The sequence below is a fragment of the Mytilus californianus genome, unplaced genomic scaffold (genome assembly GCF_021869535.1).
Source record: "Mytilus californianus isolate M0D057914Y unplaced genomic scaffold, xbMytCali1.0.p SCAF_2, whole genome shotgun sequence".
NCBI lineage: Eukaryota > Metazoa > Mollusca > Bivalvia > Mytilida > Mytilidae > Mytilus > Mytilus californianus.
This window is the reverse complement of record NW_026262668.1, coordinates 66110161-66130301: the sequence shown is the minus strand read 5'-3', so window position 1 is coordinate 66130301 and position 20141 is coordinate 66110161. Positions and strand designations below refer to the sequence as shown.

The following is a 20141-nucleotide window of genomic DNA, read 5'->3' as shown; positions in this document are numbered from 1 at the left end:
TTCATATTTATATCATCTCTCGACCTAACGCATGGGGTGATATGGAGGTTCCCGAGATTATCCAGTAAATGAATAGATCGATAAATTATAAATAATGACAATTTATTTTATTGGAGATGATATAGTTGGATATACACCATTCTTCTATATGATTTTCAAAACAATAAAAATGTATGTATGAGTAATTGATAAAATTAATATAAATCGGGATTCCAATTTGGTGTGTATTATGTGTTTTTTGAAATTTAAAATAAGTTTGAAAAAATAATTTGAAAAGAAAGCTACATCTACACCAATGTCTGCATGTGTTACAAAAGTTAAAAATAAAACATGATAAAAGACCAGAAATTACTTAAGCATCCTCTACTGACATAATACATATGATACATAATAACTCACCACAATAAAAAGTCGTAAAGTAATGGCTATATTTCGTAAATATCTTGTCATTTATTTGATTAAAACATCCATCACACCAAAGGCTAATTCAGCCGTCATGAACTGGGTATAAAAGGGAAGCTACTAACAGTATATGTCACATAAAAATAATTTCCAACATGAGAGTTTACATTGGGGTTCTGCTTGTGGCGACACTTCTGAGTTCTGGTAAGAACATTTAGACAAATATTTTAATATAATACAAATCAATTTTATACTAATAATACATATAATTTATGCACATACTTGTATTTGGGTTTATTTAACTCGTTATTTCACTTTTTTGGGGTTTGAGATAGATAAATAAAAGTAGCTGAAAAATTTCATAAACTTTACTTTAAAACAATATATACCCATCCTTTTATTAGATATACAATTTCAAATTAATCTTAAACTTATACGACAATGAATTTCTAGTGACTACGAAATCTGAGCAAACACATACATGTACTACTAATATCAATACAGGTACTGAGAATAATAAATCATTTAAGAAACTGTCTTTACATAAGAATTTATTGATGTTTATTATCAAAAAATAATATATTCTAAATTAGTATTAGTATACGTGTATTTGTAAGAATGTAAAACTCAAAGTAGACTGAGATTCTTAAATTTTGTGTTAAGAGAAAAATCGTGAACGGAAATCAGTACTCGGAAAGACTAAATAAGAAAATTGACTTTAATTCAATTGACAATTAATCTGTGTGCTTAAAAAAGGAAATTCGTAGTACGATTTTAGCACTTCCCTTGTCCATTTTTAAATACAAACCAGTTAAACACGTTTTGAGGGGTCCAAAAGACAAATAGTGACCCGATGACTATCTAATCAATGACGAAGAATCCGCGCATTTAATTTCACGAAACAAATTCCTCTATTTTTGCTTTGAGGGCTGTGTTACAAATGACATGAACAACTTGAAAATGTAAGCGACTTATTCGAAGTTACACGCGTAGTATTTATAGAGAAGTCCGGACTTGTGACATAACTTATCCTTTACTTAAGTCAGTATCTGACCTTTGTCACATACAAACAATTCAATTGTAAAGTTCATTTATTTTTTATAGAGTTGTTTTCTGGTAAACGGGAGATCAGGACAGTTTCATCGCCCATTACAAATGCATTATATGTTCGAATCGGATACTTACGTTTAGTACAAATGTATATGTTTTTTTTCCTCAATTGGAAACACCGACGAAACGCATTTATATCTGTTCGAACTTCGTAGACGACTCGTTTGTCAGGGATACTTCTCTGCATGTATTACAATCGGTCTCGGAATCCTTGGCGTCTCTAGTCTAAAGCTTTACAAAAATGATAAGTTTTAAAAGTAAAGTCTAGTGCCATCTTTATAACCAGGCATTGAGACACAATAACGTGAAAGCCGTTAACTTGAATATTTGCCATGACCTCTCGGAGATTACTCCTTCGTCACTTATTCTGATAGAAAAGCACAACACTGAAGAATTTCAAGTTAAATTCGATCATAACTGGGTAATTTATCGAAGTGAACTGTTTTGAAATTAAAAAAAAAAGTTGTAAAACGTAAGAAGGTAATATTTGATAGAACGTATATATTTGGTAAAATGGTACATATTCATTCCCTTTTCCTCCATAGCTGATAAAACCCCAACTGGTCACGTGACAAATGATTTAGCTCAATGTTCGTACGGAATGTTCATGTCCTTATTTTAAAGTTATTTTCTAAATGTACACTTTACTTGTGGTTCTATTCAACAAGATAAATCTCCAAGCCGATAAACCAGTCGAGATAACTGCAGCTATAAATGGCGCATATTCAATGATTTCTGTAGTAAGCAACATTTAAGCTGTCATACATGTCTTAAACATACATAAGCGTATATCAGAAAGTAACAACACAGCGATAATTTTGGTCAGTCGATTGGTCATTTGATATATTTATGGTGAAATATACATACATTTTCAGAAATTTCCATAATAAAAAATGACAGGTGATTATTTTTACGTTTACTCCCCGTCTTGAAAAATATGAAATTATATTTCTGGTCTTCGAATGATGAAATTAATTTTCAACTGTTTCAGAGTGAATGATTTTTGGATATGTGCAACATATATAAAACTTTAAGATGAGATTGAGATCGTTATTCCGTCAAACGAATTTGTAATATTTAGCAATCATTTCACGATTATTTACTAAAAAAATATATATTTAATTTGACACGTGGACGGGGCTGAGTTAGACCGAAACAAACAAATATGTATCAATATAGAATGCTACGTTTCCTTCGTCACGTAAACGTTGTAGAGATGTTCCTTAATTGAATTTTTATTATGAACCAATTTTCTTATAGCAATAGATTTATAGATTTTAATTATAAAAAATAAATTAAAAGAGATTAAGGACTAAATAACCGTTACCTTTCTTAGAATTATTATTTGAATATTCTAGGCTATTGCCAGTTTACCGGTATGATGGAAAATCCTGCATTGATGATGGCAATGATGAAAGGTATGGGAGGAGGTGGAAAGATGCCAATGGGAGGAATGGACATGAGTGCGGCTCCTATTATGGACCCAAAAATGTTTCAAATGGCTAAACTAGCTGCAATGATGGGACCTAACACCATGGCTGGAAAAGGAAAAGGAAAAGCAGCAAAACCAACTTTGAAAATGACAAAACCAGCAGCACAACCACAATCATCAGGCATTGACCCAATGATGATAATGTTATTATCAAAGCAGGCTGGGGGGATGGATCCACTTACCATGAGCTTATTAATGTCATCGTCATCACCAAAACCAGCAGCTGCAGAAACTGCTTCCTCAGGAATCGATCCTGCAACAATGTACATGCTTATGCAGGTAACTATAGTTTGATTATCATTTAAATTCCCACAAACATCATAGCAGAAAGATTAGCTATGAACGTAAATACCTTTATGGCACAATGTGTAAATACCTTTATGACCCGTTTAATACGTAAATACCTTAATGACATATTTAATACGTAAATACCTTAATGGCACATTTAACATGTAAATACCTTAATGGCACGTTTAATACGTTAACACAATTACCTTAAAGAAGTGATTTAAGAACGAGAACTTTTTAGTATTTAAGTCTAAAGTACTGTTTCTGTAGTTTCTTGAAAGATTTCAAGACAACAGACAACAATAAAGAACTCGTTTCTAAATAGTGTATCTACTACTTGTATGACTTGTATTGCTTCTGTTTATTTATTAAATATCAACTATTTTATGTATTAGATACACTTTGAGGGCGTTAACCCGAATGATTGTATCTAATTTACACCAATATATCATTATCAATGCAGAATGATAGTTTTCAATAATTTATGAGGGGGTCAATGCAGCAATTTGACCATATGTTATTGAAAAACATGATAGATGCAGGGTATCCTATTTCATTTAACGACATATTGATGTACATACATATTTATATCATGTTTCGGACCGGGACAATGGCCGATGATTATATTGTATTGTGAATTTGTGTTAATAAAGACAGTTTTGAACAAAAAATGTTACAGTTTAATTGCTTAAACGCATTAAATATGTCACGATATTAGACTCTTCGTTGTTCCAGAAAAGGACTATTTTATCCTACTTTTCTGAAGTGCTTTTTTTTGTTTGATGTAGTGAGTGAATTGGAATATCCGATTCAAGGTGGAACTTAAACACTGCTTTCAACTATCAAAATTTAAAAAACTTTACTTTAACAAATAAACCGTACCACTTCCTTCGGTCTTCTCCCAAAAACTATATGGATCCCAGCATTGCTTCTGTCCATATACTTTTTAGAGGAATGCCTGCCCGATTCATAAACAGCACTATAGATTCATGGCAATGACTCATGTGTTAAATGTTAGACTTTGGCATATATAATATAATATAGTCTCATTTTCACACACTATATACCAACAATTTCCAATTATATATATTTTTCGAGGGGATAAATACAGACTTGTACATGTACGATGATTTATTCTTATTGAATTTTTATAGTTGCAAGAGAGAAACTCATAATTTAATTATTACAATATAAGCACATACTTATATCGATTAGTTAGTTAAATATTTCTTTTTTTTACAGAGTGGTATGTTTGGTTAAAGAAGAAAAGAAAGATAACTGATTTTCTTACAACGTTACGATGAAGTAATCAGTATTGTGACATGACTATGACAACGTGCACACCGTTTGCTGTTCATTATGCTACTGTTATTTTACAATGTTTTTAAATCCAAAATGAAAGTTTTATTTGTGATAAATATTCATTTTATATTAAATATAAAAATATCACCGAGCTGTTTGTTTACACCTTATAAATTTCTTAATACTATGTTTATGGCATTGCTTTTTTTCGTGTACCGCAAAGGACTTGCGTTGCAGCTACTTGACTCCATTCGCCATTTAAAAACAATATTCGGAACAGTGTGATCTGTGACTCATGTAATTTTTGAGTTTTGGTTTATTCAAATTTCGTTCAGATTTAACTCACATTTTGAATTACAATGGGAATCTTTTTTCAGAACTTACAATGGTTTTTTCCTATTTTCCATGTGTGAAAATTTTCATTTTTTTTTTATTATTTGCAGATACATGTTGGAAAATTGTAGATCTGTGTATATGAATTTTTCGTCGATATTGATTCTTGGAACTGAATTAAGGCTTCAGTTGCTAATTTTGAGGGTAAAATCCGCTTTGTTGTTATGGACTTAGTATGAACAAAGTTATGCATGTGAAATTAGAATTTTTCACGAAAAAAAATGAGATTTCATCTTCCAAAAATAATATCGCTGTTGAGCTTTTTTTGTATTTTTTTTTGTTCCAAATATAATCTTAATTTGATACCGTTGTTTTTACAGTACTGGTTTAAATCTGAATGGCACTTCGACCGTAAAGATATAAATTGAGTATATGAAGTTTTATTTTTTAACTAAGATATTATAATTATGATTATGTATGGTTGGACTTTGTTTCAAGCTCATCATTTATCCATCCATATCTTCCCGTTTCTGAGTTACATATTAAAGTGTCAAAGTGTCACCTATGGGATATTCAAAGTCCGAGTCCGACAATGTCATGGCAAAAAAAAAAACGCAAAAAAACCTCGGAAAACGACGAAAAGACAATCAGTCAACAAAACATAGCATAGAAAAAACTTAAAGCTGAACAATACGAACATTATCAAAAACTGGGGTGATCTCGGGTGCTCCGAAAGGGTTAGCAGATGCTGCTCCCTATGTTACATCCATCGTATTACTCCTACAAACGTATGAAATACGTTGATAAGTAATATCAGATGATCTAACATCACACAATATCATGTAAAACAACGTTAACGGTACCATTTTTACTGCGCCTCTTTCGACAATTATTGTCTCTCCAGTGATGCTCGAGGCAAATATATTTGAAAATTCAAAAATTTATTTAAACGCGGGAGAGATGATAAAACCAAAAAGAACCAAAAATAAGGCCAAATCCGGTCAAGGAATCAGAGCTATGCACGAGAGAGATACATGCCTCAATTTGAAATGATTTACAAAGCGTTATAACAGCACATTTCAATAAAACATTATCCGTATTAAGTGTCTAAATAGCCGAAAATCATAGTTTCATATGACATGGAAAATAATACATTTTTGAGGTCTTATTGTTTTATACAATCTTATTAGTAATATATGCTACTAAAAGTTTTCCAAGTTTTATGTGAACAAAGGGATTTGAAAATCATACATGTTCTAGTCCAAGGTCCAATAATATAAAAACATTTTGATTTTGCACTTATACATCCTGTAACATCTTCTGGGGATCTTTTTCAAAAACAGGCCATGCAAATTTAGATACAAAGAATCTGTCAAATGTTCCCACAGTTTGGTAGCGACAACAAACTTATACTTTCGTCCAATTTACATGAAATTGATTTTATCCTGCAAAATAGCATTCACTTATAAATTTGTAGTTTGACAATTGTCGTCAGTTTAGTCTTTTTCTTCTCACCCAAAAGAACTGTGACATAAGCAGTAATGTCAATTTTACCCTTCGCTTACAATAAAATCGGGAAATCTGGAGACAGAATATATTTATATAGTATACGAATATCGCTGAAGTTTTTTTGAATAACAATAATTTGACCGGAACGATCAGATAAATTTATTTCCCTCATACATTTTAATTGTTAAAAAAGAAAATATTGTACCTATTCTTTACGTTTTTATGTCCATTGATTATTACTTAAATGATTTATGAAATTTATGAAATGAGGAAAGAGTTTATACACGACTATAAATTAAGGGGTCTCTAAAACAACGCAGAGGACATCCGTTGTGCCCAAAGGAGCACCATGCACAACAAAAGAGTAGCATATGTATGGTCCTTTGTTTCCCTTTGTACACAAATGTTTTTTTAGGCCAAAAACATTCTGTGATTTCGTAGAAGCATGCACGGCTCGATCGCTAGAAGTCTTTGGCTCGATTACGCACTGGGTCAAACCAATGACTTGAAAACTCGTGATATTGGCAGTGGTTTCTCCACCAATAGTCTTATCGGGTTTTGATCTAAATAGTATGTTCAGGTAATATAAAATACTTTCCTGCGAACTGTTACCGTGTGAGGAACAAGTTAAAAACTCGTCTCAGCGTCGGTCTAGTACAAAGCAGGTTTCTTTTTCATTACAGAAATTAATATTGTCAAAAATATTATTAAGTTGATATTGATAAACCCATCTTACTATATAAGGACACATCGCTTATTCAAAGAAAGAAACCATTTTGATTAATTTACATAAGGTATGGACACATGACCGTTGTTAGATATCACGTAGTGAACTCTAAATATGAATATTGGATATTATATTATTATTATTGTGTTAGAGTATTAATCATTTCCTTTCTTCTTTGTAACTTAATTGTTTTACTATTAATCGATGGAAATTAAGAATGACATTTATTTCAAACTACTGTCTAATGACACATGAACTACGTGTTTCATATAGACATTTTTTATACTAAAAACGTGTTTTTAGTGATTTAATGACAGATAAGATTTGGCAATTTCTCATTTATTTTAGAAATGTGAAAAGTCATACCCTTTACAGAGCATGTAATAATTACAATGACAAATAATCTGTTTACCATTTATTTTTCAATTACTTTTATTTAAACACAAATGAAAGAAATAAGGCCCATTAAAAAATATATAAATAAGGAAGACTCGAACAGAAAAAATCAATTGAAAATGAAAACGAATCTGTTACACTAAAGTTTGCATGGTTTTTTTTTACGAAACGCGTGACTAAACTGAAAGAGATATAATTTGATTGTGCAGGTTGCTCTCGCACTTGAATATTTCTCTGACAGTTATCAACTGCTGGTATCTTTGATATTATATGCAAATGCATTGTGCAGTTGAAAATTTTGGAATTATGTGAAGTCACAAATATTCATACTAGGTACTTAAATGCAGTGACTGTAACCAGTTGTGTACGAACCTTATGTAGTCAATTTGACCTTTCCAGACCCTTTTGTATTCCATGAAATTCAAATCTAATGATAACCAATAATATTAACATTAACGGTACCAATTTCACTGCACCAGATGCACATGTCGACAATTAATGTAAATTCAGTGATGCTCGAGGCCAAAATATTTGAAAATCCAAAACATATAAAAAAATTGCAGAGCTGATATGTCCAAAAGGGACAATAAGTAAAGCCAAAGCCTTGCAAGGAATCAGAGGTTTGCTTAGGGGAGATATATTCCTTAATTTGAAATAATTTTCAAACTTTTGCCAAATTTTGGCTTATTGTCAATATGGTTCCAATTTTATAAGAATTGTCTTCGTTTGCACCGTCAAATTATAGAATTATGGGAAAATTCAAACATAATAGATACCGATCAATTCGTACAATATTATAGATAATCTTTTTTTCAAACAATGTTCTATCTTAAACAAGGAATTAAATTACCAGATTTCAGATGATTCATATGGTACACATGATAAATAAGTTAAACAAAACATTACCTCTTTTATAAAAATATTTAAGTTCTGTTTAAAGACATTATTTATTTTGTAAAAAAAATTATTTCCGTACTCCATGTATTATACCTTACAACAAAATTATTTTTATTTACCTGTGTATTTTATATGGCGGCATTTTGTCCAAGGTTATGGGCTTTCTGGTATTGTTTTAAATCTAACCCCCTTGTTTTATTAATTTATATTTACATTGTGTCATAGATAAAATTTATTCGTTCAGTGTATGTTCACTTGTTTTTGTTAAAATGTCTTTTGATTGAGTTTAGCCATTTCAATTGATATTGTATAGTGTGTCTTTCTATGTTGTGATGTTACACTATGATATTGTATAGTGTGTCTTTCTATGTTGTGATGTTACACTATGATATTGTATAGTGTGTCTTTCTATGTTGTGATGTTACACTATGATATTGTATAGTGTGTCTTTCTATGTTGTGATGTTACACTATTGTTTCAGGTAGGGTGAAGGTTTGGCGTCTATTAAAACGCTTAAACCCGCTGCATTTGTTTGCACCTGTCCTGAGTCAGGAACCTGATGTTCAGTGGTTGTCGTTTGTTGATGTGGTTCATAAGTGTTTCTCGTTTCTCGTTTTTTATATAGATTAGACCGTTGGTTTTTCTGTTTGAATGGTTTTACACTAGTCATTTTTGGGGCCCTTTAAAGCTTGCTGTTCGGTGTGAGCCAAGGCTCCGTGTTAAAGGCCGTACTTTGACCATTAATGGTTTACTTTTACAAATTGTGACTTGGATGGAGAGTTATCTCATTGGCACTCATACCACATCTTCTTATATCTATTGATGCATTTGTTTTAAATATGTTTATTTTTCCATCACACAAATTGAGTGCTTGTATATTTTCTACATATGTAGATCTCTCCATTGCAAAAAGTCACTCCTATAGTAATGATTTTTTCTTGGGGGGGGGGGGGGGGGGGGAGGGGGTGCTTCCTGAAGCAAATATAGGGGGTCTAATTTTTGCGTACTCAGCAATAGGAGAAATGGTTATGTGTCAAAAATAATTTATAAAAACATCTGCTTTGAATTGTAATAATTTCTTTCTGAGATGTATGTATGTATGATTCAACATAGTTTACTATTACTGTTTTAAACCAGGGATTCAAATAGGAGAACATGTCCTTTTCTGCAATGCACCTTTACCGCTTCTACATAACAATACTAAAATATCAAATGCATGATGTTCATAGGAACAAAAATGAAAATTGGCCATTTTTATTTTTGGAATTGCTAACTTGTACATGTATCACCGTTTTCTCAAAATCACTCATGAAGTGTCTAATACAGCTACATTACTTTCCTTGGCATTAGCGCTACACAAACAGACTGAATTAAGCAAACAGGTATTTAAAACATTGAAACTTATTTCTAAGTGACAATTTCAGTCCTATGTTCAAGAAGAAAAGCCGTGGAAACCTCCTGTCATAAAAGGAAAGACTATACGTACAAGCAATACAAAAACAAAAAATACATCAAATATGAGATATAATATTTATAAACAAGTTAAAAGAAAGTGATTACTAAAAAGCCAGGTTTAATTATGGTTGGATGGCGATATCATTGGCACATACGATGTACTCAACAAAGATCTTTGACAAACACCATCGATAGTCGTTTTAATATGATAATACTGTTTTTAAATACTAAACAATTCATTTAAAGGTGGCACGGTAGTATTTACAGTCCAGAATTTAGGTTGCTCTTTTGTGTACCCACTTAAGTCAATGTATCTGAACAGTGTGATTGGACAAAATATACAGTATCTTCTGAACATACTTTTCCAAACTAAGGGATGAATCAGGTGTAGAAAAATTAAAAATAATTTTACATACAGGTGAAAATGAATTTTCGATTTTTTTTTTTAATTTTGTATTCACTGCATGATAAAAGACCTAAAAGCAGCAAAAAAGTAAACGGTCATCATACATATTCAAATTCATTTCTGAATATAATAATGAAAGTACTTCTGATCGGTTAACTGTGTATGTAGAATTTTGGGCAGTGTTAAAAAAAACTATCATTAGCCCTATCGGCCAGGAAATACTACCGTGCCACCTTAAACTGAATTTAAGCAAAAAATAAAGTATGAAGTCCTCGCTGTTGTCAATAACAAGCCATTCCGTCTCAATAATTTCAATGTCGTAGTATTCTTATTTCTTCATAGATATATAATTTATGTGTCCTTCTGTGGGGAACTGTGTACTAAAATAAAATAAAAAGAAGGACATTATTGTGTTTACTTTACATATGACTCCTACATGCAGCACGCAATGTTCATACTGACTTAGTGTTTATTGTTCTCTGTATAATGTTTCCAGTGATCAATCATAGAATTAAAACAGGGTAAAGTAAACTACAAAAAGCAAATAACAAGTGATAGATCTGAAAGGAACCATTGACCTATTCGCCCATGGAGTACTATAAAAAAAAAAAGTAAAATAACAAACATGCCGAGTTCTAAGGAAAATTTAAAACGGAAAGTCCCTTATCAAATGGCGAAATCAAAAGCTTAAACACATCAAACGAATGGAAAACAACTGTCATATTCCTGACTTGGTACAGAAATTTCCTCAAGTAGAAAATGGTGGATTAAACCTGACCAAATAATCTTAAACCGCATATTTCCTGTCAACCAATTATAACATAAGATATTCGTGATAAATCGAGAACCACAAAGACCAACGAATTTCAAATCGGTCTACAATGAACACGAAAACCCACTGTGTATAAATAAAAGAGGTATGGGGATAACGTCAACGAAACACCTCAAACACCAAAAAAAAATAGAGGCTCCGAGAAGCCTGTATCGCTCAGTTTGAAAAATGAAATAAAGTTGATGCAAGACTTTTAATAGTCACTTTATAACAACTGTATTTCCGATAGGTTCATGCAAAATTGAAAAAAATTGGAAAATTCATCCTCAAGGGCAATAACTTCACAGTTAAGGAGTAAACCGATGAGTTTGGTCATGTAATATTTGCAAATCATATTTTTGCTATTTTTTTAATTTACAGTTTCTCTCTCTATCGCCCATAGTATCTGCAAACTATATAAACATGGTCAAATTTTTCATTCAGGGGCAAAAAAGTTGACTTAATTTCGACCCTGTTAACTTACTAGAAAACCATGTCTTGCTGATATTTTTGCTATTTATAGTTTTTCTATATCTACTAGAGCTTCAACAAAAAACTGCAAAATGTGAAAAGCTTATTATCTAAGAGCAACAACTCCAAGGAGTTGATGGACAATTTCTTTCATTCTATTTATTTGTAGATCTAATACTGCTGATCATGTTTACTTATACAGTTTTCTCTGACTACTATATTTTCCAGACATTAAACACAGAAATAGGTAAACATTACCATTCAAGGGCATTACTCCCATAAGGACTTGACTGACGAATTCAATTATGCTGACTTATTTGTAGATCTTGTCTTGTTGATCACTTTTGATATATACAGTTTCAAACTAACATCTGGAGTTTTTGCAAAAAAAAAAAAAAAAAAAATGATAAAAAAATCGTGAATCAATGATAACATTGGCAATTGACTTACTAGTATCTTTCTATCTTGTCAAGTTGATCATTTTTGCTCTATATATAAAAATAAGGAGATGTGGTATGATTGCCAATGCGACAACTAACCACCTAAGTTCAAATGAACTTATAGGCAACCGTACGGCCTTCAACAAAGAGAAAACCCCATACCATACAATGTGTTTATCTATGTACTAAGGGCAACAACTCCTTCAAGGACAAGTATTACAATTTTGCTTGTCTGATATTCTTTATAAAATGGTTTACAATGTTATAAGCAATACAGAAAAAAAAAATTTGACCCTTATGTATTAATTTTAACCTTGGTGGCCATCTTGCATTGGTTGGCAGACGGGATCATCAAAATTATTTTTAAACTAGACACCCCAATGATCAGTGTGATCAAGTTTAATTCAAATTGATTTAGTAGTTTCAGAGAAGATTTTTGTAAAAGTTAATTGGCGAGGGACGCGAAGGAATGATTATAGCTCTATTGCTCCTTTATTTTAGGTGAGCTGAATAGACATCCCGATATACAATATGAAGGATGCATGTACACTGAGACTACTATAACACGGTGTTATAGTAGTCTCAGACGTACTGTCACAGTCTGAATGTATATTTCCTGAACTCAACAAATATGCAGTAAACTGCATTATTATACTTCACGTTAAAATGCCATATTTTGATTGGCTAATACGAGGGTGTTAATTTACTCTATTACCCTTCATGGAGACGCTTGATCAAGTGTGCGCTTTATTAAAAACAACTCTATCCTGTGGCAAATACTCTATTAACCTTCACGGAGACGTTTGATCAAGTGTGCGCTTTATCAAATACAACTCTATCCTATGGCAAATACTCTATTACCCTTCACAGAGACGCTTGATCAAGTGTGCGCTTTATTAAATACGGATGGTTGTTATGTACAAGACGTCATAGTTTATTACTTTGAATTTGAAATTTAATCGACAGAAATAACAGAACATTCAGTATAATATATTAAATAACACATATCTGAGAGGGTGATAGAGCAGATTGTTACCCCTCGAAAAGACATTGTCAACCTTGGCTTCTCCTCAGTTGACAATGTTTTCTCGGGGTAACAATCTGCTCTATCACCCTCTCAGCTATGTGTTATTTATATAATGTTGACTTTCTGGTAATGAAATACTTGTTTTGCTTACAAGAAAATTTGAACAATTACTTATTCAAAATAGTTTCAGTTCTGCATCCACTGTAATAATATTCGTTTTGTTCTCTCTCTCTATAAAGTAATAATTGATACCATTTTTATATCATTGTATTAATTTCTTTCTATGATGTTTCAATACAGTAAATGATTATTTTTTAACCACTTCAATACTGATTTAGATCTATGAAAAAAGATGGTACCAAACCAACAAGGCTATATTGTTTAAGTAAAATCAGTATACATTAATAAGATTCATTTTACATCATACTGATGAAGGATGTCTGTTATCCTAAATATTTATTGATACTTGTATTCAATGTTTCCTTTTTTTAATATTGTTCACTTTTTAGGCGTTTGTATAATTTATTTGTTGTGAACAGCATTGTAACGATCCAACGCCCTCGTAAGAAAGGTCGTTGAATAATATCTAGACATTTTATATATATATATATATCTTTCACTCGTCGAGTAATATAATTACCATATACATGTAGAGATGTCAATATTTTTTTATTTTATACGTCTAAATACTAGTATGTTGCACTCTCAGACATTCTCTGTAACGTTTTGTCCTGTAATCAGTCAAATATTGTACTAATAATAGGTATACGATCTATAGTTATTAACTTCTATATCATTTGGTCTCTGGTGGAGAGTTGTCTCATTGGCAATCATTCCACATCTTCTTATTTTTATATACAAATAAATTTTTGCTTACAAATAAAGTGTCCTGTTAACCCCGCCACCCCTCCCCTTTTCTCCATGTTGAGCAAGCGGTAATGTGAATATTTCTTTTTGCGAAACAGTTCATTTTGGAGTCCTCTTCGCTGTCCGCGTTTAAACTATGACGATTTCTTGAAAAATCACAGACAGATATTTGATTCAAACAACTAAAGCTTCGCCGGGTGTAAATTGCAGGATAAAAACAATATATGTAAATTGTCGGAAATATGAAATTTATTTTAACGAGTTTCAGAAACAAGAAAAGCTCCGCGAGCCTAGTTTTTCGTCCTGTTTCTGAAACTCGTTCAAATAAATTTTATATTTTCGACAATGTACATATATTGTATGTATATATATGTGAGTGTGAAATATAGAGGTATAGTATGTATCGGTTTTGTCACTTACAATTTGTGTCTTTTTTATCTATTTGTCTCGACGATGACATTTATAGCAATTAATACATGTAGTGTCTGGATACGACTGATACACAAGTTCATGATAGTTGCACGTATGACAAAAATAGAATGTAACATATTTTGAAAGAACAGCTTTAGTTAGATATATATTTGAAATATTACCAGATATTTCAGTGTTGATAAATTGATTTCTGTTTTGTTCTGACAAAAGTAATTTTACTTTGATATATTATAGTCAGTATATTGATGTTGTTAATTCTGATTTATCTAATATTTTCGTTTGTTTTCCTATGCATTGGTATAAAGTTATCGCGGGAAGCAAGTGTTGTCATGAATGTTGAATTTTATTGGGAAAAAATCTTTCAATCATATAGAAGCATAACGGTTTTAAATTCTTTGGAAAGAAATTCCAAAACTTCTGTTCTACTTACTAAAACTGAAAATGTTGATAAAAATTTAATCAAAACATCACATCTTTTCTTACTGAGCAAGACGTTTAACTTGTAAAGCCGCAATAATTTTCATTCATTAAAAATTTTCTACAACTAAATCGTTTAAATGTTATCGTCATGTGTATTAATGTGCCGATGTACATTTTTTTGTAGTTATTCTCCCCTTTTTTTGAAATTTGAGTAAAACGAGTTCAATCTTGACAAAACCATTTGAAGCAGGTGATATATCAATCTTTAGTATACAAAGGTAATTTGAACATTCTTTCTTAAGTTATAATGTACGTCTTTATCAAAACTTTACGTAACGTTATTACTTTATACATTTACATATAATGGTTTACTTTTATAAATTGTTACTTGGATGGAGAGTTGTCTCATTGGCACTCATACCACATCTTCTTATATCTACATAAAATAAATTGTTTTTGTACATGTAAATGCAGACAGATGTTGCTTCATTACATTTAAGATTTCCAACTCATCTGATATGACATATCTGAGTTTGCTAGGATTTTTCTTATCATTATTGTTAAAAAAAACAACCCTTCTTACATACACCAACAATACTGCTATTGCCGTAGCGGAATGTCCTCCACCGCTGTGCACTGTGGAATGCAATGCAATTTGCCGATGATACTAGTCAAAGTCGAATAACTCCAGCTGAAATTGTCAAATCGAATGATAGTCGAGTATGTCAAACTAAATAATGATGATATTTTATTTGATCACAAACAGTCTTGCATGATTTTATCGTTTGTTGCTGTATATCATATTTGTTTTTCGTTTATTGTTTTGTACATAAATCTGGCCGTAAGTTTTTACGTTTGAATTGTTTTACATTTGTCATTTCGGAGCCAATTATAGTTTACTATGCGGTATGGGTTTTGCTCATTGTTGAAGGCCGCACGATGGCCTATAATTGATATCTTCTGTGTCATTTGGTCTCTTTGGCAATCATTTTCTGATTTTTATATTGACATGAACCGAGTCGACAAGCTTTCTGTAAAAAAAAAATTATCAAAGATAACTGGCTTGCGATTATGTACGCCAGACCCGCGCTTCGTCTACATAAGATTCATCAGTGAATCCATATCAAAAAAGTTCAATGATCAAATAAAGTACGAAGTTGGAGAGTATTAAGGACCACAAATTCCAAAAAGTTTTTCCAAATACAGCAGGGTATATAACTTATTCAAGGGGTAGAAAATCCTTAGTGTTTCAAACAATTCAAACGACCTCAAAGAATTTTTGTTCACAAAATGTTGTTGTGCTACAATAGTCCAAAAAATTATCAGTCGCATTACTCCTGCAAAAATGTTCCAATCAAAATGAAGGTAAGGCCAACTACAATCCTACTTATTATGTAAACTTTTTGTCAAAGGGTTTCGGAGACGTGGCGTTCAAAAGTTAAAAAAATAAATTGTCACAAGTCATACTTAATAATCTCGTAAAATTGTCAAATTAGATATTAACGGAATCTGTAAAAATAATCCTACCAAGTATTAATATAATAAAATAAAAGCTTTCTGCCAAACGGTCACTTGAGTATTGTTGTGTTTTGGCGACCGTTAGGTCGAATAGTACTACTACGTCCCTCGCAACATACAGCGGGGGGAAAACATGTGTTTAAGACTCTTGCAAACAGAAATACGACCAATATATCTGTGTATGAAATGAACTAGGTCATGAACATGTTCACCATCAAATGTACCTTCACAGTGAAAAAAAAACGGACTGTATAATCATTGTTTAGATTTCATTTACTTTTTCGAAAAATAGAATGTTAAATGTCAGATAAATAAAATTGTTTTAATTATTATCATACATAAAAATATAAATATTGACTCAGAATAACTTGTTGATAATACATCTTTAAGTATCGGATCAAGACATAAAACAAGTCAATATAAAAACAAACATTATTGATTTGGTAACACGTTTGTGCATATTAATGAACAAAAATATTACAATTGATGTATTCTATTTGAAGTAAAGTTATTGTTAATCTCTTCTTGTCCTTAATACATGTATGAATGAAATGTAAGCCACATAACTTTAGGCTAACAAAAATCAATCCTTCTTTAGGAAGACCATACATTTCAAGAAGTCACATCATCGAGTACATATTTGAACACGAACTTATAAAGAACGATCACGAACACAAGACTATCATTCCTACCTGCGATTATTTATCGATGCTAGATTTCGTAACATCGAAATCACTGTTTTGTGACGACATACATTTATGTGTTTAATACCTATTTTGATGATGTATCACACATGTCTTAATGATGGGGCCTCGGTGGCCGAGTGGTCTAAGTAGTTCATCTACTGTATCACTAGACTGTCATTTGTGAGGTTGTGGATTCGAACCCCACACGTGGCAAGTGCATTCGACCCCAATCTTAATTGACTTGGATTGCCAGTTTCCTGCCGAATGTCGGTGGTTCTCCGGCTTCCTCCACCTATAAATACTGGCCGCCACGAAATAGCCGATATTGCTGAAAGTGATGTTTAACACCACTACAAACCAGTAAAAGTCTGAAATGGCCTATATCTGTACTCGACTGTACTGATTTTTACTCGACCAGTCTGAATTGGTCTGAAATTTACTTGATAATACTCGATTGTAGTGTGAACCATACTTAACAGTCTGAACTTGTATTCGACCCTTACTCGACCAGTACTTAACCATTTTATACGGGTCTGAACCATGCTCGACCTAGTCTGAACCATGCTCGACCTAGTCTGAACCATACTCGACCTAGTCTGAACCATACTCGACCTAGTCTGAACCATACTCGACCAAGTCTTAACCAACCTATACCTATTTTTTGTATCTATCTATCTATTGTATTTCATCTATTTAGGAACTGTTTTTAACAACAGCTATTTCCCCTGGCTAGAAATTTGAACAATAATTTGAAATTAAAAATGTATTCAATATAGCATTGAAACCAAAATTTTACAATAAACATAATATAACTTCATCACCATATTCATCAACACTAATCTTATATACATACATATATATATCACCTTTAAAATAAAAATAAAACAAGCTGATCAAATAATCTCAAAACTGAATTGTGACTAATATTTTCAATGTTATTCAAAATTTTTTTGAATGTTTCAGATATATTTTATGGTTACTGGACACTTTTCACCATTAACTTAAGCCTCGTATAGATTTATGGTGTCACTTGAGTTTAGTTAATAATGCAGTGAACATTTTTTTTATTAAAATATATATAAAATAGCATATAAAGCAACTTAATAAATTTAAAAAATGACACCTTTGTTTTGTTAAACCAAGAATTTAATATAATCATGATAATAGAACTTCCATAGTAGTCCTGTGATAAACTTTTAAAAAAGGAAATGTGTTCCAAAGTTACAGTAAAAATTTATTTCAATTAAATTTAAATAATTTTTGTCAAAATTAAAGACATGGCATACAAGAAGCACTTTAATAAGGTTTAATTACCTCATTACATGTGTGTTTTACAGGTAAAAAGAAAGCCCTATTTTTCTTAAACTCGTGTATTACTTATCTAGTGAATTCAAAAGGCCTTGCTATTTAAGTTTCACAGGATGTTGCAATTTTGAATGAATGTTATTTAGAATTTAATACTCTCTGACCAGGTGTGACCTTTTTCGTGAGTTTGCCCCAAGCAGGAGGTATTACTTTATACATGTGCTTCACCACTAATCAGAAGAACAATTTTATTAATTTCTTTAATTTTTATCCCTTTTTGATTTATATTGTATATAATATATCCTAAATTATAATAATAGATATATTTCTAAAATAAGGTTAAACAATTTCAGTGATTTTGTTGGCTGTTGTTACCTCATTAAAAAGATAATTATATAACTATTGTACATTTTTTGTATGTAACCATGAAACCTATGTATTTTTATTTAGGAATTTAGAAAAAATTAATTAAAAAAAAAAACACATGCCAAACAAGAAGCACCTTAATAAGGTTTAATTACTCTCAGTGAAGGTGTGGTTTTTAGGTAAAAGAAAATCTTTTTTTAACCAAACTCTAAAACTTTAAAATTAATATAATTAAATTATTAAAGATAATTTGATTTAACTATCTCTATTCGATAAATCTGAGAATCATGTAAGAATGTAAACATCTGTTTTTATAATATATCTTTATTCTATTGTGGCTGTTGTCATGTCAGTTAAAAAGAAATTTATTTTAACAGTTAAAATTTAGAAAAAGTAGAGGTTATTTGGTCAAGTATGGTTCAGACTGGTCGAGTATTGTTCAGACCTTTGGTCGAGTATGGTTTAGACTGAAAAAGATAGGTCGAGTACAGGTCGAGAATGGGTTAAGACTGTTTCAGACTGGTCGAGTAATAGTTCAGACTATTTTCAGTGGCAAAGATAAGGGTCAAGTACAAATCAGTACAGTCGAGTATGGTTAAGACTGGGGTCGAGTAATGTCGAGTAAAATTCAGACCAATTCAGACTGGTCGAGTAAAAATCAGTACAGTCGAGTACAGATGTAGGCCATTTCAGACTTTTACTGGTTTGTAGTGCACCAAATTATCAATTATCAATCATGTCATAATGTTAACTTGGAGCCGAAGTTATCAATAAAAAAATAAAAACTGGTTTGGTGGCAAATCAGACAACAATCAATAAAACATGTAATGGTATGAAACCGCCTCGGTGTGGTCGTAGTAGCTATCTCGCCTTTAGAATTTGGTATTTGTTGAGTCTGAGCACGCGGTATTTAGGAGAAAGAGCAAAGACTGTCTTGGAATAAGAATAATGTGTTGTTATATTTGCCCCTTGACTTGAACATTAATTTATCCATGTATGATAAGGATGCAAACTACATGCACATGTCACTGTCCTGCCTTTAACAAAGAGCAAACCCCCTACGGTTACCGTATAATAAGCACTATTGTATATGTAAAAACCCCCAGGAAAAAAAAATGCGAAACAATTCAACAAGAAAAATAACGGTATGATTTTTGGTTAGACCAAGCAAATACAGTTTTGGCAGACGGAAACTCCCGACAACTGAAATACATGCCCGTGGTTTAAGAAAGGCACATAAAGAATTTGGCGGGGTAAAACAGTTGCGAACGCTAACATGTGGAGCAGGATCTGCTTACCTTTTCGGAGGAATCGAGATCACCCCAAGTTTTTGGTGTTGTTCGTGTTGTTCAGTCTTTAGTTTTCTATGTTGTGTTTTGTGTACTGTTTGTCTTTTCGTCGCTTTTCGTTTTTGACCACGGCATTGTCAGTTTGTTTTCGACTTATGAGTTTGAATATCCCTTTAGTATCGTTCGCCTCTC

At 31.8% G+C, this 20141-nt stretch overlaps 1 protein-coding gene across 1 annotated transcript; it reads left to right on the top strand.

The window, feature by feature from the left end:
- The first annotated feature begins 518 nt into the window (after window positions 1-518).
- LOC127730268 (uncharacterized) lies at window positions 519-4741 on the top strand. The gene is made up of 3 exons (XM_052238568.1): window positions 519-606; window positions 2871-3283; window positions 4535-4741. Exons 1-3 carry the CDS (start codon window positions 558-560, stop codon window positions 4550-4552), a joined length of 480 nt encoding a protein of 159 aa, XP_052094528.1. The 5' UTR covers window positions 519-557; the 3' UTR covers window positions 4553-4741.
- Window positions 4742-20141: the final 15400 nt, after the last annotated feature.